Genomic DNA, 20728 nt, shown 5'->3' on the forward strand with positions numbered 1-20728 from the left:
AAACGCGCCTGCCAGCGCAGCGGCGCGAGCTTTTAAAAGTGCCGGAAGCAAGGGCAGCCGACTTCCGGCCGTTGGACAGAGCATCAGGAATGGCTACCAAGCGGCTGGCGCGGTACGCTAGGGGTTTCCTCGCAGGGTTGGCGGTCATCCGCAGGCGTTTTGTCTTGGTCTGAAAGGTCCCCTTGCTCCAACTTCGGTCTCGGGCCCCACGCTGCCATCCACGGCAGGTTGGAGGAGCCCGAGGAAGGGGTTCTTCTCCCTGAGTGGCGTGCTGCTGTATCGGGTCTGTTCATGCTCGACCCCGCGAAACGCGTGGAGTGTGGCAGTGCTGTGCAGATTGTTCTCAGGCAGATGCCACTGCGCCCATTGCGTCCAGTTTTATTGTGAGAATTACTGCGGACTCGATTTTTGGACACGCTGTGCAAATCTGAGGGTTGTCCACACAGTGTGACAATACCAGGCACAGCGGAGCGCTCCTGCAATACGAACGTAGCAGGTTCGAGGCCAGCCTGATCTACCTAGTCAGCCTTGTCTCAAATCAACATCAAAACCAAATCCCAGTCAGAGAAAAATCTGTGTGATATATCAGTGAATAGCATGGATTTCAGGGATGGAGAGCCCTACCAGAGATTAACGTACTATAGCCCTCTTTAGCAAATTACCTAGTTTCTTCATGTATAAAATAAGGGTTACACACATATTTATCACCTGAGATTGTTTACCACCTTAGTTTAGTATTTGCTGATGAAGTAGCCGATAACTTTTAACCCCAAATACTGGCATCACTTATTGTCTTTTTTTTTAGCCAAAATAACTACTCCAGGTACCTGCTAGTTAAGCTGTACTCATCAGATTTTTGTCTCACTTGCATATGAGACCGTGGTTAACCCTTTGCCTTCTTTGAACTCCAGTATCTTGCTATTGGGGTGTCTTTTTTTTCTCATAAATTGCCTTCCAGTAGTACCCTGGTTATCTTCCTTCCCTAGGTTTTTAGGGTGTAGAGACAGGCATCATCCCCTTAAAAATAACAAGAGTTTAAGAAGTGCAATAACTAAAGGTCTTTAGTTGTCGTTAGAGTCATCTGAGTTCCTCAGTGCTGCTGTAAAAGGAGATCAGGTAAAATTAGTATTTGCAGGCTGGGCGTTGGTGGCATGCGCCTTTAATCCCAGTACTCGGAGGCAGAGGCAGGCGGATCTCTGTGAGTTCAAGGCCAGCCTGATCTACAAAACAGGACAGCCTCCCAAACAATACAGAGAAACCCTGCTCGAAAAACCAAAAAAAAAAAAAAAAAAGAAAAGAAAAATTAGTGTTTGCAAATAGTCACTTGAAGCCCCAGAGAGGATGGCAATTAGCACAAGAACCCGGATCTTGTAAAGTCTAGCTCTAGTCTACTTCAGTCGGTACACGGCTGTTGTTTGAGACGGGGTCTTCCTATGTACTCCAAGCTGTTCTCAAGCTCAGGTCTGCCTTGGCCTGCTGAGCACTGAGCTTACAGGTGTGTGCCCCCATACCCAACTCCAATTATAGTACATTAATGAGGATTTTACCATTTGTTCAGTGCTATTAGTTTGATAGCTTATTCTAACTGGAGTATAAATGAGTTTATTGATCTAATTGGATTTTTGCATTTCTAGGCAGCTTGGATTAATCAGGAGAAAATCAGTTTCACCCGCAAGCGGGAATCCAGGAGGAAGCCGACTCAGTAAGTCCCGTTTAGTTTTCACTTTGAAGCCTTGGACTTGGTACATTGACAAAGCCTAGAAACCCTCTGGTCTTTTGCAGAACAGCTGTATGACTACTTAATTGTCATTGATTTTGAGTCTACATGCTGGAAAGATGGAAAACACCACAATAGCCCTGAAATAAGTAAGTATGGACTGCCAGTGGCAGAAGCTACTGCTCAATGAGTCTTCTTAAAGTTTCTAGATGTGAACCAGCCAGTAAGCAAACAGGATGCTGTAACCTGGTAGTTTAATATAAAAACTGTCTTGTCTTAAAAAAAAAAAAAAAAAGGATAAATCCACATACCTGAATGTGATTGTGCAAAGTAGCTAGTTGTTTTAAGATTATATTTAAAAGCTGGGCGGTGGTGGCACATGCCTTTAATCCCAGCACTCTGGAGGCAGAGGCAGGTGGATCTCTGTGAGTTCGAGGCCGGGCTAGACCGACAGCCTCCAAAACAATACAGAGAAACCCTGTCTCATCAAACCAAAAAAAAAAAAAAAACTTCATCTCAGACTTTGGTTATTCTAATAAGCGTTTGCTGCATTTGATGGTTTAATAATGCTACCGTCAGGCTGGGTATGGTGGTACACATCCCTGATTCCAGCACTCAGAAGGCAGAGACAGTTGGATCTCTATGAGTTTGAAGCCAGCTTGGTCTGTATCAGTGGTTCTCAACCTTTCTAATGCTATTACCCTTTAATACAGTTCCTCATGTTGGGGTGACTCCCAAACTTAAAATTATTTTTATTACTAGTTCATAACTAATTTTGCTGGTGTTATGAATCGTAATATAAAAATTTGATAATTCAGGATATCTGATATTTGACCCCTGTGAAAGAGTTACTTGACCCCCTGCCAGGGGTTCCTACCCACAGGTTGAGAACTGCTAATCTATAAAGATTCTAGACCGGTCAGGACTACTTACTGAGACCCTGCCTCAAAATAAATAAATAATAAGCAACAAATAAAATATGTGTGAGTGCTAATCCATGCTTCTTTTATTTAGTTGAATTTCCGGCAGTTTTGTTGAGTACAGCAACTGGAGAGATTGAATCTGAGTTCCATGCTTATGTTCAGCCTCAAGAACATCCAGTTCTTTCTGAGTTTTGCACAGAACTGACAGGAATAAAGCAGGTATGATGCAAATTTTTAAAATTTAGAAGTCAACTTCAAAAAGAAAAGTAAAAACTATATGTCACTTGGAATTAAATTTATTCAGTGTATAGAGAAATAATGTCCCCTCTAAAAGTTCACTGGAATCTTGGAAAAAATCAAAATAATGCTATAAACATAAAGGTCAAGGATTATAGCTCAGAGTGAGGGTGCTTATGTAGGACTCATGAAGTCCAGGGTTTATGCTCCAGAGAGAGTTTATTTTACAGAAGTAATGTATCTCAGTGTCTTTTATTTCTGTGAGACTGAACTTAAGTGTTACACTTGTGTGAAACTTCAGGGTTACCAGGCTAGTTTCTGGTATGTTGCTGAATTCAAGTCACTACAATGTATGTCTTAACATCTTTATACTAGATAAACTCTTTGTCAGTCAGAACCTGTTTTTGTTCTGTCTCCCCCATAGTGCAGAGTTGTAATAAATGCTCAGTAGCTCAGAAGTTACTTGTTGAATTCAGATTTTGTGACTCTCTAATCAGGTTCAAGTTGATGAAGGAGTTCCTCTGAAGATTTGCTTATCTCAGTTCTGTAAATGGATTCATAAGATTCAGCAGCAGAAGAAAATCATTTTGGCTACTGGGGATTCAGAGCCTTCTACTGAAGTAAAATTGTGTGCTTTTCTTACTTGGTCAGGTAAAAACATGAGTTATGACTATAAGTCACAATGGGTAGCGCCGGGGTTATACAATCATGAGGACAGAGTTGGGATTCTCAGAACCCATGGGAAAGTCACATGGGCACAGTGGTCTATCTGTAATCCAAGTACTTAGGTGGAAACAAGGAATCCCCAGAGCAAGCTGGCTAGCATAGCATGCATGTATATACACAGACCTGCACCCCAACACTTGTGAACATGTGGCACATATATACCACATATACATATGCCCCACTTACCAAAAAAGGAGTAGCATTACTACTATATAGTCCTATATTTCTGGTTTTATTCTTGTTAAGCTAGAATTATTGACCTGGGAAAGAAAACCAAGGACCACAGAAAATACTAGAAGCAAATTACCTTTGGGTTTTTTGTTTGTTGTTTGTTTGGTTTTGTTTTGTTTTGTTTTGAGACAGAATTTCTTTGTGTAACAGCACTGGCTGTCCTGGAATTCTCTTTGTAGACCAGGCTGACCTCGAACTCACAGAGATCCACTTGCCTCTACCTCCCAAATGCTGGGATTAAAGGTGTGCGCCACCAACCCCCTCACCTCTCCTCTCCCGGCTTCATTCATACTTCTAAAATCAGGATTCTCCAGGCCATTAAAACACTGTCTCAAAGTGAGATGGGTGGCACTTGAGTAGTCACCCGAGGCTGTCCTCTGATTTGCGTATCCTCTCACATGCACCAGCACATGTGCGTACCCACACACGTGTGCACCTGCATAAACACAGACGATAATATTTTGAAACAGTCGTCAACTTAATTTCTTAATAGAGAGTTATATAAGGTCTAAAATATAAAACATATGAGCATTAGTTATTAGCATAGAAATTTAATCTTACTACTCTACTGTCTTTTTTTTTTTTATGGTTTTTACGAGATAGAGTTTCTCTGTATTGTTTTGGAAGCTATCGATCCAGCCCGGCCTCCCGAGTGCTGGGATTAAAGGCGTGCGCCACCACCGCCCAGCTCTACTGTCTTTCTTTATACATTCTATTTGTAAATAGAAAAGCACTGACATCACTGACTTTAATTTTAATATCCTCAATGCAGACTGGGACTTGGGTGTTTGCTTAGAGTATGAATGTAGAAGAAAGCAGTTGCTAAAACCTGTGTTCCTAAATTCTTGGATTGATCTCAGAGCAACTTATAAGGTAAGGATCAAAGATAGGAGCATGTTCACTTTGTTTCTTTTGAAAAGTGTTTGCATTTTCTTTTTTACTGTGAATTTCTACAAATATTTTTCTTTTGGAATGGTCACATAAATATATATCTTAAAATATATGAGACAACACAGCAATAAATTCTAAATCTGATAGAACTTAAAGTTTAGAGAAATAACTTATATGTCTTTTCTTTTGATTAGCTTTTTTATAAGAGAAAACCCAAAGGACTAAGTGGCGCCTTGCAGGAAGTGGGAATAGAATTTTCAGGACGAGAACATTCTGGTTCGTATAAACTGATAATCATTTCATTTTGTAGGTTATTTGAGTTTTGTAAAATCTTTCATATTAGTTTCATTTAGGGGTAGTACCATTATTAATACCTTTCAGCCTAAAAAGTGTTCTTAACCTATATAACTCAAATTATTTCTGATTTGTGAATTAGTAGTTTCTTTCTTCCTTCCTTTTTCTTTTTGTTTTTTTGAGACATGGTTTCTCTTTCTAACAATCCTGGCTGTCCTGCAACTCAGCCTATAGACCAGGCTGGCCTTGAACTAACAGAGATCTGCCTGCTTCTGCCTTCCAAGTGCTGGAGTTAAAGGTGTGCACCATTGCTACCCAGCTAAATTACCATACTTTCTTGAATTTAGATAAAGATTACCATGTAGTGGTTCTAGTTGGCTTAAAAGTAAATAGATAAGTAATGAGCACATCAAATAGAAACACAAGTGCCCAGGTAATATGATGGACTAGTGAAAAAAACTGAACATGACTATTTTTTTTAAATGATGGTCTGTACAGAATGCTGCTCACATTTTTTGAAAGCTGTCTAACAAAGTCTCACCTGTGTAAATACAAGCCATCTTGTATTGGTAATGTTGTCACAACATCCCACAGACCAACTTATGATTTATTTTTTGATTAGGTGGCCATAAAACTAACAATTTTCCCCAATTTCTCTTTAAATCTGATTTGTTTTCTGTTCTTTCTTTATATTAGTACCATGACATTTAATGTTTAAAACGTTTATTTCCTCAGGCTTAGATGATTCTAGGAACACTGCTCTTCTTGCTTGGAAAATGATCAGGGATGGTTGCCTAATGAAAATTACTAGGTCCTTGAACAAGGTTAGTGTTTCTTGCCTCTTTATTCTGTCATTTTGAGCTCTAGCATAGTAGTAATAGATTCATTAAGATATTGATTTCAAACTAGTGGCATGTTCCCTCTTTTTTTTTTTTTGGTCATATATAATGTCTACTGAAGAAATTATACAGTTTCTAAAGCAATGGATTTGTCTATGGAATCATAGGTTCTCACTAAGAAGAATCCCAAGATTTTGGTAAAAAATTTGAGTACAGATCAAGTTGAAGAAACATCTACTTACAACATTAGCATCGAGGGTCCCAGCATATATCAAAAGGAGTCTAAAAGTACAGTAAATACCCAGGAAAATGCTCAAATGAATTTAGCTTCTGTGAATTCCTCTATAAAGGACCAGTTACAACCAAAGACCAATACTAAAGCGGATCGTCACAACATTAAACGATGTTTTCCTCTTTTTACTACTAAGCCGTCAACCTCCATGGAACAATTATGTTCTCCCACCTTGAATCCACCTCTCTCTATGCAGAAACAGAGAAAAAATACACAGCTTGTATTGAATGACAAATCAAAGTCCTCAGCACTTAACTCCAACTTGGTACTTGTATCTACAACCATTCCATCTGTTAATGTTGTTTCTGATGGAGGAGTGGGTTGTACTTTTGACTGTTTGCCTATGTTGGCTGAGTGGGAAGATGTAGTTTTACTGCCATCATCTCAGGCTGAAAAAGATAAAGATTGTGTGCCTCCTATTAGTGACACCAATGTAGATACTTCATTCAATTCTGGAGAGAGTGTGATGGTTTTAAAAGAACCAGAAATCCTTAGTTATGAAAACTTTGAAGACCTCAAGGAAACTCCCCAAAACTTTGAGACATCCAAGTCTATTGTATATAAGAGTCCTCACAGTACAGTCTATAATGTAAAAGGAGCCAAACATCCAGGCTCAGATGCTTCTGCTTTTAAATTACCTGAATGCAAACCATTTACTTCCAACAGTCTTAATGCCAATGCATCCCATCCTTCAGTTCTGAGGAAACAATCTCTTCTTTTAGGTGGTACCAAAAGGTATTCATGTAGTCCCCCAGCTTTCCCACAAGCAAAAAAGCAGACCTTCACTGTTCATGAGGAAAAATCTACGGCATCTACTTGTTCCCCAGGAACTTCTTCCCTGAAAGTTCTTCCCTCCATTTTAACATCCACAGTTAATCTACAAGAGCCTTGGGAGAGAGGGAAAATGACACCTCCTTTATGCAAGTGTGGCAGAAGATCTAAGCGGCTTATTGTTTCTAATAATGGGCCAAACCATGGGAAAGCCTTCTACTGTTGCCCTGTTGGGAAACACCAAGATGACAGAAAATGCTGTGGTTATTTTAAATGGGAACAAACACTTCAAAAGGAAAGAGCCAATAGTAAAGCTCTATCTCGTTCCTCAGAAGGACTCACTTTCAACTCTCCAGAAACAAGCCATATTTATGAAAGAAAATTAAGTTTTCCTATTAAAAACTCTTTACAACTCAGGCCTTCAATGAGAAATTGATACGTTGTCTTCTAAGTGATCATTTACTTCAATGTAAGCTTTATGTGACTTTCACACAGGAAAGATGAAATTACCAAGTTCAAGTTCTGAGGTGTCAGCATACTTGGGACTACAGCTGCACTGGAGCAGTTCACGCAAACAAAAGGGAAATAGATTGCATGACTTTCACTCTTGCCCAGTAGTTGTCTATCAACTGTCCATGGTCTGTTCCTTTAGGAATCCTCATTCCTTAAATTCCCTAGCATGCATATTTGGATAATGTCATACAACTATATTTCATATATTAACATCTGCTGAATTTATCAAACTATCATGAACCACAAGGAAAAAATACTTTTATAAGCCATATTTATTAGGTTAAATTTACAAAGTAGCCATATCACATGGCAGCTGTCTCTTATAACTAGACCTTGAAGCAAATTTCAAACTATTTTTAAATTACGTGAATAAAAATATGACTAATAAAACCTTCACTCAATTTTTAGGTAAATATTCTAAGAATTAGGACAATTTTCTAAAAACAAGTTACTTAGGTTTTCAAAGCTTGAAGATTTGTCTGATTTGTATACTAATATTAGAATTATTCAGTTAGGTTTTGAAAACCAGTGGGGCAGATATTTGGTTTAGAAACTGCTCCTCTAAACGTCTCAGCAAGCTGATGACATTCGTTTTATGTTGCCAAATTACACGAACATTGGCATAAAAGCAGAATTCACTATTTGACTTCAGAATTCAGCCTCTGACGTCTTTACTACAAAATACTGTAAATCCAGCTGGGTGGTGGTGGCGCCCACCTTTAATCCCAGCGCTTGGGAGGCAGAGGCAGGTGGATCTTTGTTATTTTGAGACCAGCCTGGTCTACAAAGTTACATAGAGAAACCCTGTCTCGAAAAAACAAACAAAATGCTTTAAATCCAATTCAGAAGCAATCTGCCCATATAACCTGTGTTTCCTGCAGACTTAAACACTGCCTTGTTTAGATATTTGAGTGATTAGTGGATGAGTTAAGCAGTTTGCCATTCTTTTTTTCTCAGTTCACTTCTTTTGACCTTTCCACTGACAGTCTTTGGCAACTCTTCGATAAATTCAACCTGTTGGCATAAGGTGAGCAGGGAGTTAGTACAGCACTTCAATTCATGCCAATTATGTAATAGCTCTTTTGACTTTTAGGTGAAAGGATGGTTGAAGTTTTTCTTTACATTTAATATGAGCTAATTGACTTATTTATGTTAGGGGTTTCAGTTTAACCTCAAATTTTGACCATTATCATCAGTCTGTTTGCAACCTCTTGTGTAGCATTTTTAAGGAGAAAGGTCATTTAACAGGACAAAACAAAGAGCCAAAAATTTTCCAAAGCACTAAACAAATACCATTGTAACAAGGATGCCTACCTTTCTGGGATATTTGTAAGGTGCTGTAGTCTTTTTCACATGCTCCTGAATCTCCTTTTTCAGTTGTTCTTGATCATGTGACTTGTAATCAGCATTCAGAACAATAAAAGCCTTTACTACCTAAAGTAAATATGTAAAACATCAGATGAGTTGTGTGTTTGGTGCCTTAATACATCTTGTCTGCTTTCACTTACTGTGAATCTGCCTAGGGGAGTGAACTTTTGGGGTGGGCACGGTGTAGTTTAGTCCCCACTGTGTGCTCACACTCCTAAGCTGCCTAGGAAGCCCAGCCTTCTTAATATCACCCTTGAACCCACGCTCTGACTACATTTTGTAATGTGTGTTCTTATCTAAGTCTGATTACCCATGTCCTTGGCTTCCTGTAAGAAGTGTGGCAGTTCACTGAGTATAACCTCATGTGAACTCTAGGACCTACTCAGCCTGGCCTTCGTTGAAGGGAGCAGCTCACTCAGACCAAGTACTCTTTCTTTCTTTCTTTCTTTCTTTCTTTCTTTCTTTCTTTCTTTCTTTCTTTTTTTGAAACTGTCATGTAGATCAGGTTGGCCTTAAACTCACGGTGGTTCTTCTGTCTCAGATTCCCAAGTACTGGATTACATTACTCCACTTGGCTCATTTTTTCCTTGTCAGTAAAGTTTGAACCCAGAGACTTGTACATACTCAACAAGCATTCTACCTCTGAGACTGAGCTACATGCACTCCCAGCCCTTTCCAAGCATCCTTCTTTATACAAGGCTGTAATTGATATCATTAGCCGTTTTGCTTTTGTTCTGACCTGAGAAGCAGGAGTAGAAATGATGACCCACAAATCCTCTTCCCAACAGCCTGTTCTCACACTGTTTTAGGAGATCTACTTAAGAGTTTTAGAACCTTTAGCCGGGCATTGGTGGCACACGCCTTTAATCCCAGCACTTGGGAGGCAGAGGCAGGCAGATCTCTGTGAGTTCGAGTCCAGCCTGGTCTACAGAGTGAGTTCCAGGACAGCCTCCAAGCCACAGAGAAACCCTGTATCAAAAAACCAAAAAAAAAAGAAAAAAGAAAAAAAGAGTTTTAGAACCTTTAATGGAGATGGGGGAGAAGTTTGAGTGGGATCCTGTCTAATTGTTTTATTCTTTCCTGAGCACTGCCAGCACTACTACACACTGCTTCTTCCCCTAGATGCATATTGAGGCAGTCAGTATTTACCACCAAATCCAGAGTCCCAACATGGGCTAGTGTCCAGAGGAGCCCTTAGAACTCTTTTAGGATTAAAATATATGTACTTAGGAAACTGAAAAAATATTTTTTTGTTTTGTTTTTTGAGACAGGGTTTCTCTGTAGCTCTTGCTGGCCTGGAACTCACTCTGTAGACTAGGCTGCCCTCAGATTCACAAAGATCCTCCTGTTTCTGTCTCCCTAGTGCTGGGATTAAAGGTGTGTATTACCACTACTTGGCTAGGAAACTGAAATTTTATTACATTATCTGCACTCCTTAATCTGAGAGGGAAAGCTTAATCAAAAACTATTGAAACAGTCACTTAGGAAAGTCACTTGGTGAGAATTCTTGTAACTAAATTTTTCCAAATTGAAAATTGTTTACCAAGGAAGTTTTTTAAAAAAACAATTTGACCTGTTACCTTTTTTGTCTATCAAAAACCCTTGAATATTCCTAATTAACATGTTAATGTTATAAGTAAATTGTGTAGCTGTGCATGTGTTTGTTGTGGGTAGAATTTTATCCCATTATTTTTTTGTTATTTTTGCAACTTTTGGTTCACATGTTAACTTTTATATCTCTGATAACATGTACTTTATCTTCCTAAGTTTTTATAAGCCATTACAGAAAATACTAACCTTACAAAAAACATTGTAACGTTAGGGCTAAGAGTATGAACACTGAGCTGGGCAGTGGTGGCACAGGCTTTTAATCCCAACACAGATCTCTGAGTTCTAGACCAGTCAGATCTACAGATCAAGTTCTAGGATAGCCAGGCTACACAGAGAAACCCTGTATTGAAAAGACAAAGACAAAAATAACAAAACAAAATATTATGAACCCTGAAGCCAGACAACCTGGATCCAAAGGAGTTTGTTGTGTGATCTTGATAAAACTCAGACTGTCTCTCTGTTTTCTTGGTTTCTTTATAAAAGAAGGGAGGATTTGAAAAACTAGCCTAAATGTGAGGTTTAGCATAACATCTGGAGCATAGGAAGCCATCAAAAATAGATAGATCCACATGTACAGTAGCAAAAGTACAAAGACTTAGGGTATTTGCATTTATTTGCTTTGGTTTGGTTTTTTTTTTTTTTAACCTAACAACCCATCATGTTGGGCCAACAAGTTGGTTCAGGGGGGAAAGGCACTTGCTTCCAATCTGGCATCTGAGTTTGGTCCCCAGAACTCACAGTGAAAGGAGAGAGCCACCTCCCAAAAGTTGTCCTCTAGCCTCCACATGAGCACCAGGGCAGAAGCACACACATGCACATTAAGTAAATAAATGTAATGTTGAACAAAAGTAGTTACATAAGCTTTTAAGTTGCTCTGAAATTTCATGGGGAAGAGGTTATGCTTTTGTTTCCACAGAAAATGAAAGGCTATGGATTCACTCAAGGTTGATAGAGATCAGATTTGATTGGGGGAGACCCCTGAAAATCCTGGCTACAAATATAAAGAAATAACCCTAAAAAAACTTCACGACAGGTAATGTATATTTTACCTGCTCAAACATAACACAAAAAAATCATCTTTGGCAGGCATATGTTCAATGTATAGCCCATACTTGTGTTAATGCAGATGTGTATGTTACCTTTGAAAGTTTAGAGCAAGGGGACAAGACCAATGAAATAGGATGGCCCAGGTGATCCAGCCTCTCAGAGTGCATCTGTTGTAATTTTCTCCGAGTTCTACATCCAGAACAGCTTCAAGGCTGTTTGCTGAGATGGTTCAGCCTCATAGACTGCTCCGGCCAAGATAAACCCTACATTTTCCCATCACACTGACACTAGACAACAGGTAGTTCTCCCGGGACCTGAACATTATCTCAATTTTCTCAGGGTCCTCCAAAGATGCTAGTGCCCCCAGACAACAGGAAGCATTCTATAGAACACAACACCCACATTCCCAAGAGGTGTGAGGGGTAGTGTTTGGTCATTTGGTGGGTTATGGATGTTTGGCATCACTTAGAGGGCTTAGTTACTATTGTGTAAATTTTACTCTATTGTCTTTTTTTGACTACACGAGCAAACTTTAAACTGTTAAGCTTAAACATGCTCTATAGGCTGGCCCCACCTACCCTTGGATGGGGTTGTGAAAGTCAAGCCCAAGTACTTGGCCAGCAACTACATTCAACCACCCAGCTCTAGAATGCCGATGCTTGCCTGCAGCAGGTGTTTTTTATTTAGTTTTTTGTTTGTTTCTATTTAGCATGCAAAATGCTGTTTAAGTGCTCTGCTGTCCAGCAGGGTTTCTTAAAGGAACCCTATATTTTCTTCAGCTTTCCCAAGCTCTAGATGGATAGTTGAGCCCCACTTTAGGTGCCAAAATGTTGTTGTCATTTTTACTCCTTTTGTGGGCCCACCATCCAGCTCTCAAATCACACATGGAGGCTTATTCTTAGTTATGAATGCCCAGCCTTAGTTAGGCTTGTTTCTTGCCAGCTTTTCTTAAATTATCCCGACTACCATTTGCCTCCAGTCTTTTTCCTTTCTCTATTTCTGTATATCTTTATTTCTTTTTCCATGACTTGCTGTGTAGCTGGGTGGCTGGCCCCTGACATCCACCTCTCCTTGTTCTCTTGCTCCTCCTTTTCCTCATTGCTCCTTCTATTTTTACTCTCTGCCTTCCAGCCCTGCCTGTTTCTCTCTCCTATTGGCCATTCAGTTATTTATTAGACTATCAAGTGTTTTAGACAAGCACAGCTTCACAGAGTTAAACAAATACAATATAAACAAAAGTAATACACCTTAAAATAATATTCTGAAACAGGTTACAAATTGTTACTCATCATGGTCAGAAAAAAAACCAACGACAAAGGAGATGAAATTCAGGGATCTCTTTGTGAAGAAAAAAAGTGATTTAGCATAGAAATAATGGAATAAAATGATGGATTGTTGAGTCTACTTTTAAACAATCACTAGTCTCAAATATTTTACATTGGCATCGGTTTTTTGTATGATACAAATTTAAGGTTATTTTTGTTAGAACATACTGTGCATATATTTCAACTCTTGTTTAAGGTATTTACATTTAACAATGTAATGAAAATTTTTAGTTCTTAAACTTATTATTACAAACTATTTAGGATAATAAAGAAATTCAGGGTAGTAGTTCGTCACCTATTACAATCAAGCTTGTAGTCATGTTAGGTATGTTTTCAAGGTCAAATAGAGATATATTTTAGATAGATGGTCTTCAAACACTTCAAAGGCCTACAGGATATGGTATTTAAAAATTTTTTGTTAATGTAGGACTTTTCATGACAATGAGATCTGTCTGCTCCTGGCAGCACCAATTTACTTCAAAGAGGATGATGGGCATCTGAAGAAACTTCTTAAGAAGTTTGCTTTCCGTGTGGCAAAACTAGTCATTTGGGCAAGAAACTGCTCTTGTCTTGACTACTGATGGTATGCTGTACAAACTGGACTATCAGGGCAGAAAGGAAAAGAGTGTTGAACTTTGCCAAGATAAGATGGGGCAGTCCTTTTAAATTCCTGCTTCAAAGAAAGTCTGCCAGATGTTCTGGGTATAGGCTGAAGATGGATGTCCCAATGTTGAAGTGAAACCCTGAGTGACTGTCCAGGCAGCCAGATTTCTCTGTTATTTTGGAAGTGACTTGCACTGCATTTTCTGTTTACTCGGGTAATAGTGTATCCTTCTGGGGTCTTTGATGGAACTGAAGATGAGATAGTTATAGTTTTCCTTAATAGGAAGTAAGTTAGGTACAAAATACTAATGGACTGGATATTGTAAATATAGTTCTTCCTTGGTAATTGTTCTTACTGTATATAGTTTTGCATTGTTAAAGTTAAAACTTTTGCTTTTTATTTAGAAAGGGATAAATATTGCAGGAGAATTGTCCATACAGCCAATCCACTGTGCCAATAAAGCAACCTTGAATCTAGGACTGAGTCAGCAATTGGCTGACTGGCATCAGCCATAAAGTTCTTGGAGGGCTTTGCAGGGTGTCTAGAGAGGACAGGAAGAGACTTGGGAGGAGTTCAGAGGAATTTTTGGTGCTGGAGAAAGGGTTAGCCAATGGCTCTGCTTTCCTTGGATTTTTCAGCTCTTTATCTTAGTTTCTGACTCTTGAGTTTTTATTATACTAGAACAAATTAGTTAATCATTTCATCCGGCAGCTACATAACACCCCAGGCTTTTGCTTTCTTTTATGACATTGATATTCCTTAATTCAGATTGTATTTTTATTACATGATTATATGTAGTTTACACAAATTTGTGTTACTCTTAACACATATGTTTGTCTTGTGGCTGAATGTGCACATAAGCACTTTTTTTTGTCAATACTTGAAGTTAGGGACCAGGAGTAGGGGTGTGCCAGGTGGTAGAGCACTTGCCTATCAGAGGCAAGGCTATTCCCCATACTTTCAAAGCAGAGATAGGATCTTTCTTGAACTACATCACATGACCTTTTCTCAAGCAAGTAAGTAGATAAATATAATAGCTTATAGCATGCATACATTTCACCCAATTTAAATTTTTTTGAAAATATAATTAGGGGCTGGAGAGATGGCTTAGCAGTTAAGAGTACTGACTGTTCTTCCAGAGGCCCCAGATTCAATTCCCTGCACCCACATGGCACCTCACAACTGTCTGTAACTCCAGTTTCAAGGGATCTGATATCCTCACTCAGATGTATATGCAGGCAAAACACCAATGCATAAAAATACAAATAAACCATTTTAAAAAGGAAAATGTAATTAAACATAAACCATCCCCAGACCTATGGGGGGGGAGCCACGCATGACAGTACAAATCTGTCACCCCAGTACTTGGGGAAGGAGATAGGTAGTGGGCAGGGGCTTACTGACCCACCAACCAGCCTAAACAGTCTAAACAGTGAGCTCCAGTTTCAAGGAGAGACTAGGATGAAGAAGTGATTGAGGAATGTACCTCAATAGCCACATATGCATACACAGGGAAAAAACACCCACATATGTGTTTGTAGCACACAAAAGAACCACACAAATAAATGAAGTATGTGATTAGATGGTCAACAAAATTGAAAGTCTAGATGAATCTTTTACCTCTCCTCTGATGGGGTCTGGGCTGCTGACAACAGCTGACTCTGCAATGGAAGGGTGCTCTATCAGGGCACTTTCTACCTCAAATGGTCCAATTCTGTAGCTAGGAAAACATATGACAGGGACTCATAAGGGTGAGTTGTAAATTCATCCCAGAATGCTTGTTAAATAGACATGAATGCATGGAAAGGAAAGTTACCCAGAGGATAATATAATATCGTCTGATCTTGCAACAAACCAGAAATAGCCATCTTCGTCCATATATCCTCTGTCCCCAGTGACATAGAAATTCCCTCGTAGAGTTGAGGTTGTTTTAGAAGGATTATCCTGCAAAACAAATAGCATTCTGTTAATATTTCATATATGGATATGTATATGCATATATATATTACTATGGATGTGACTAGTCATTTTTAAGTGTTGAAAGAAAAAGAAAGCTCAGCTCCCTTGAGAAACCTCAGAATGAAGAGAAGCCAGAGTGAAGTAAGAATGAATTGCCAGCATGGATCTAGCCCAAAATAAAAGAAATAAATTGCAGTTAAAAGACTTGATGCAACTCCTGGAGAATATTTCATGTAGATCATAAGATAAATGTTGCAGCAGCCCAAAGCTCTGGAGAATAGGCAAAATTAAGCCTTTTTCTAAATAATACCCAGCACTGGCAGGAAAAGAAGAGAAGGGTTAAAAGAAAGCACAATGCTTAATGCAGAACAGATGTGTTATTTGTTTGGTTTGTTTTACATAAGAAGAGACCAGTTCTGTAACTGGCATAAGAAGAGAACAAACAAAACATTTCTACCTTCCATAAAGTTCACTGGCAGGTGTGATCTGGACCTCTTAGTACATCGATATAAACTTTGCTCTAATATCTACCATGATTAGAGATAAGAAATCATCTATTGGGATTGATTTCCTTAATTCCCTGGCCCCGTTCCTTGTTCCACTGGAGTAAGTAGAGAGCTAGTGAGATGTGAGGAAAGTAAGTGTGTTCTGTTTATTAGTTGGAAGGATCTACAGATGTTAATAAAGCATAGCTAAGAGCTCCCTTTTATGGTTCCCTTTCAAGGAGAGGGCACCAATGTATGATTTGGCAAGAGCATTAGTTTTTTAATTGCCTGTATGTGAGGTTATTATTCGGGACAGTGAACTTCTCAAGGAAAGACAAAGTTCCTAGGCTTGTTTTGTAAAAAGTAGGAAAGTTACCAAATAATTTGTTTGGCACAGGATCTCAGCTATTCTAGACTGACTCAAAGCTGCTTGGTAGTAACTGAGGATGCTTTTGAATTTGTGACCTTCCTGCTTCTGTATCCCAAATGTTTGGATTACACTTTTAAAGAATACATAGAAAACAGATTTTTAAAATAAAGTTCTTACTACATAATGAGTAAAAAGGCCAAGTGGTCGATCAGGAAGAACTTGAATACCAATATCCCCTTCTTGTCCAGGAGGAAGAATAACGCCATTTTCATCTAAAATCTAGAATAAATCAGACAGCTAATTTAAGGGAATTTTAATTTAACACCACAACTGAAATTTTACCTTTGAATCATTTTGGCCATAATATACATTTTAAAAACATTTTAAATATACTTTAAACTCTTAAATGTATAGTTTATCTAAGTTATCATTGCATAAAATATTATAAAAATGCAAAAACAAACTGTGAAAGAATAGTAAAAAGTTTCCTCACTTCTACCACCCACTAATGTTTTGGTAATGTCCTTTGGGAAAATTATAGACAGAAAAAACTAAGGGCCCATTAAGAAGTTTTGTAGACTGCTTTGTCATTGGATGGATTCCAGAGTTCTGTGTCACACTATTAAATCAGATGTACCAGGGAAGAGCAATACAAATGGATATTTCAAACAAGTAGTCTTGTGGTTTGCACAATGAATTTGAGAAATACTGATCTATCTGTATTTGAGTTAAGTGTAGGTCTGAGCCCTGTCCTCTGGAAATTGATCCATTTTTGCCTTTTTGCCACCATTGCCTTTCCCCTTTTTTCCTGTATGAATATTAGTGCAAATCCTCTGTCTACACCCAGCGTGAAGCTGGGCTGAGCTGAGAAAACTTTAACCCTGTGCGAAGTTGCAGATGGGGAAAGAAAATGCTTTCCAAACCCAGGCATCAGATGGTGATAAGGACTTCAGTTAAAGAAGGCCTGGAAGCAGATGGGCAGGAAGAGAAGAGTGTGCTGCAGCCGCTTTGAACTTGTGCCACTTTGAGACTGGTTGATCCTCTCAGAAGGTCCATTCCCCCCTCACCACATACTGTGGACAAGAGTGTGGATGCTGGAACCAGATTGTTTGAGATTGTGTTCCCACTCTGGGGCTCTGGCTGCATGAGCTGGGTGATTTCTTTAATTTATCTATACTCACCTGCATATGGTCCTATTATTATTGTATCTTCAGGATATTTCTGGAAATTAAATGGGTCAATTAAATGCCCAGAATTCATTGTGATGATCTCTTGCTTGAACAACTCCATTTACAATTCCTGGCACAATATAGGTGTTTGCAACAGTAGTAAAAGGGTATTGAGCCAACATTTCTCATCCGGTTCTCTTTTGGTATAGAATTTAAGGTATAGAAATAGCATGGAATTATCACATCTAAAAAGACTATGGGTTGATGTAGTGAGGAAACATTCTCCTGGAAGGGGACATGCAAACCTTCACATTAAAAGCAGGAGAAGGCTTTCCCATGGAACCAGGCTTAATTTTCATCCCCTTGAAATTTCCACAGATCAGCACCTGGTTAAGGAGAAGAAAGTAAGATAACTTGATAAGTAATTTAAAAAACTACTTCATGTATTGTGCATTCATTCAGCAGAACTTAGCTGTGAATCAGGGTTGACATAAAACCCATAAAATCTTTGCTCTCATGGAATATAGATACTGACAGTTTGCCACCATACACAATAAAGATGTAAGAAATAATTTATATGGATATATTAACATCTTACTTAGATTAACACAATGGATGCTATGCTAGTTGTGTTCAAATAATTTGTCAATTTTTGTTGCTATTTAATTTTGGAATTTCAGTGTTTCCAAGTAATAATTAGCAGGGTTTAGAAGTTCAAACATTGTAAATAAGACATGCCCAATGAAAATGTCAACTTTTCCATTTCTCTGATGGTCTTATCACTCCTACAAAATAAGCATTTTGTTCTCTACTTTATTAGTTTTCTCTAGAGGTCTTTGGTGGTGCTGAGGATTACACTGAGGTCTCCCATATGCCAGCAAGTGCTCTACCACTAAACTACAACCCTCCGCAATTTTTTAGTACACATGAGTTCTTTAAAGGGCCTGTTCTATTTTATATTATCTTTTATGCATTTGCTAGTTCACATAGCCCAGGTTGGTCTTGAAGTCACTATGCAGCTGAGGATGATCTTGAACTTGATCCTCTTCCCTCTACCTTTAGAGTGCTGGGGTCACAGGAGTGCTTTAGCATCTGCTTTCTAAGAAGTCTCCCAGCAGACTCAACACTTCGGAGACCTAGAAACTCACTCACACTTTGCTATTTTGTGAGTCTTTAGAATGTTCTGTTTCACATAGAACCAATACTTTTCTCATTAAAAATATTGTGACATTCTCACCCTAGCCAGTTAATCTTTTTTCTCAAAAAAATGTGATAAGAGGTTTATTGCAATTAGTTTTTCTCAAACTTTTCATTAAAATGTTTCCTAAACATTTCCTTATCCCTCTAGCAATGATAGGACACATTAGATACTTCGCTTTTATTTATCTGACTAATCACATCCAACCCTGTCTTCAGTGGGGCAGGTACCGTTTCTGTCTGTCCGTATCCTTCGTAGATGTCTAGGCCTGTCTTCCTTCTCCATTGTTCCATCACTTCAGGGTTGATAGGTTCCCCAGCACTCACACAGTGCTGCAAACTTTTGAACTTATAGCTTCTCCAAAAATATGGAGTGAGTTAGATTGAGAAAGAAAAATGGCAAGACATGAGAATTAGGACCTGTTTCTGAGAGGATGACTTGTTGCACACACACACAACAGATGGACGCATGCACCCACTCACCCATGTGTGTGAGACATGTAGCCCTGGAACTTGCAATGTACACCATGTTGGCTTTGAACTTGGCCTCTGCCTCTCAGATGCTAGGATTAAGTACACCACTACACCCAGCTCTGTGATGATAATTTAAATCATCAATTAAAAATCACCTCACAGCGGTGAACTGAAGTTACCTGAAGATGCCACATCTGTGTGGAAGATCTCACAGGCTGAGTGGCAGCACTTCACGATTGTGGTAAGATGGAATGTCCAGGATGGAGGGCCAAAATTATCCTTGCTACTCTTAATAGTCATTTATTACCAACTTGTATATGTAATCAGTTTATTAGGTAAAACTTTTGAAATATATTTTTGCTAAACTTAAAAGACCACTGGTTTCCACAAACTCTCAAACTGAGACTATTATTTTAACATCAGAAATCTAAAGAGAAAGAACCCCCTTTGGCTCCCTTGTAGGCCACCTACCTGATGCCATCACAAATGTATTGGGCAAAGACATTAATTCATGCCTTCCTTTTGTTCTGTGACAATGAATGTTCATGTAATTGCTTCCACAGTGGAACAAGTCATTCGAGGTCATCTGAATCCATGTCCCTGACCCATAGTTACACTTGACTCAGAACAAACTGTGTCTTACTCTCTTTAGAAAGAGCTCTGAGCCATGAGCACAGTGACAGTATCTTTTCAGATCAACAAATCAAGCATTTCAAATGGAATTAGATTTAAAGCATGCATTCTCACTTCTGTTTTCTGGGAGAATTTGCAAAAATGAGCAACCTGTCTACTATCTCAGCTCAGGGAATAGCTGCCACCCCAAAGATTAAATATCCTTCCCCTTTTTATTATAACCACTGCATTCAGAGTTGTAACATAGTCTAATCTTCCTGCTCCCCTCCATGTTAATGGGAGCCTGCTCTGGACATAGCAACCATCTTTAAAATGTCAGCAATAAATCAAAGGAGGAAGAGAAAAGAAAAACAAACAAACAAACCACTAAATCCTGTACCGACTAGTTGGATCTGTTGTTTGAACAGACAAGTGTTTCATTTCCTAGCTTCCCTTTTCTCCTCTCCCCTGGCTGAGTGTCTATTTACCAACATGTCTTACCTGGCTGTATCACTCTGGACAAGCATTCGGTAGGCAGTTGGTGCAGAACAGAAGACAGTGATGGGGAACTTGGACAGGGTCTGCATTTTAGAAAGAACAAACTGTCTCAACTGAAATGATTCTATCTGCCAGAGGCACAGCACAATGTAAACTGTTTAATGTTAACATACTCGGTTCTTTTCCCGTCTTTGTGGTCTTTGCAGATGTAGAAGTCTTAAAACTCTGATCTCCGCATTTACGTTAGCTGCCAATCCCATCAGTGATACCACTAATGCTAGCACATCTCTAACCATGAACCTCCTCTAGTCTGCCTTACTTGCAAGATGGAAGTTGACTCAAAACGGGGCAAATGGTGTACGAACACACATGCTCCTTGAGTCCATGGAGAAAAAACACTGCTCCACGAAGACTTCGCCCAGCCTGTGTCTGAAGTATTCCACATCACATCCGAGTTTGTCAAATCCAGCCAGAACCTGGAATACAAATAGCCATGTTGTATAAATCTGTTAAATTGGTGGGAATTGCATGCACATAAATGTATGTAGAAATTTAAATATAGAAATTAATAAAAA

The 20728-nt window shown here is 38.9% G+C and overlaps 2 protein-coding genes across 6 annotated transcripts in view; one reads left to right on the plus strand and one right to left on the minus strand.

Annotated features, from left to right (window-relative positions):
• Eri2 (ERI1 exoribonuclease family member 2) lies at positions 1-8892 on the plus strand. 3 transcript variants are annotated; one of them, XM_040755456.1, is made up of 9 exons: positions 1-112; positions 1635-1702; positions 1783-1866; positions 2732-2859; positions 3375-3528; positions 4607-4707; positions 4920-5001; positions 5755-5843; positions 6026-8892. In XM_040755456.1, exons 1-9 carry the CDS (start codon positions 90-92, stop codon positions 7355-7357), a joined length of 2061 nt encoding a protein of 686 aa, XP_040611390.1. In that variant the 5' UTR covers positions 1-89; the 3' UTR covers positions 7358-8892. The 3 variants fall into 3 exon arrangements, with proteins under 3 accessions (XP_040611390.1, XP_040611391.1, XP_040611395.1); XM_040755457.1 differs by having other exon boundaries at positions 77-112; positions 1639-1702; XM_040755461.1 differs by lacking the exon at positions 1-112 and having other exon boundaries at positions 1649-1702; positions 1788-1866.
• The window catches only part of Acsm3 (acyl-CoA synthetase medium chain family member 3), a 26706-nt gene continuing 13666 nt past the window's right edge, over positions 7689-20728 (minus strand). For 2 of the 3 annotated variants that reach the window (XM_021229392.2, XM_021229398.2), the window contains exons 7-15: positions 20473-20629; positions 20157-20236; positions 18801-18927; positions 17678-17758; positions 16381-16482; positions 15206-15333; positions 15010-15109; positions 8749-8868; positions 7689-8448 (exon numbers count right to left, since the gene is read on the minus strand). In XM_021229392.2, the coding sequence (XP_021085051.1) occupies positions 8362-8448; positions 8749-8868; positions 15010-15109; positions 15206-15333; positions 16381-16482; positions 17678-17758; positions 18801-18927; positions 20157-20236; positions 20473-20629 (982 nt within the window). In that variant the 3' untranslated portion in view covers positions 7689-8361. The remainder of the gene's footprint in view (positions 8449-8748; positions 8869-15009; positions 15110-15205; positions 15334-16380; positions 16483-17677; positions 17759-18800; positions 18928-20156; positions 20237-20472; positions 20630-20728) is intronic. The other variant, XM_005064484.4, reaches the window with a different exon arrangement.

Source organism: Mesocricetus auratus, unplaced genomic scaffold (genome assembly GCF_017639785.1).
Source record: "Mesocricetus auratus isolate SY011 unplaced genomic scaffold, BCM_Maur_2.0 Super-Scaffold_4256, whole genome shotgun sequence".
NCBI lineage: Eukaryota > Metazoa > Chordata > Mammalia > Rodentia > Cricetidae > Mesocricetus > Mesocricetus auratus.

What these genes read in the sequence shown, in the direction of transcription:
- Eri2 (XM_040755456.1), top strand. Translation starts at nt 90, where the DNA reads ATGGCTACCAAGCGGCTGGCGCG. An exon ending in AACTGACAGGAATAAAGCAG is followed by an intron (nt 2,860 to 3,374) that starts GTATGATGCAAA and finishes CTCTCTAATCAG; the next exon opens with GTTCAAGTTGATGAAGGAGT. An exon ending in ATCTCAGAGCAACTTATAAG is followed by an intron (nt 4,708 to 4,919) that starts GTAAGGATCAAA and finishes TCTTTTGATTAG; the next exon opens with CTTTTTTATAAGAGAAAACC.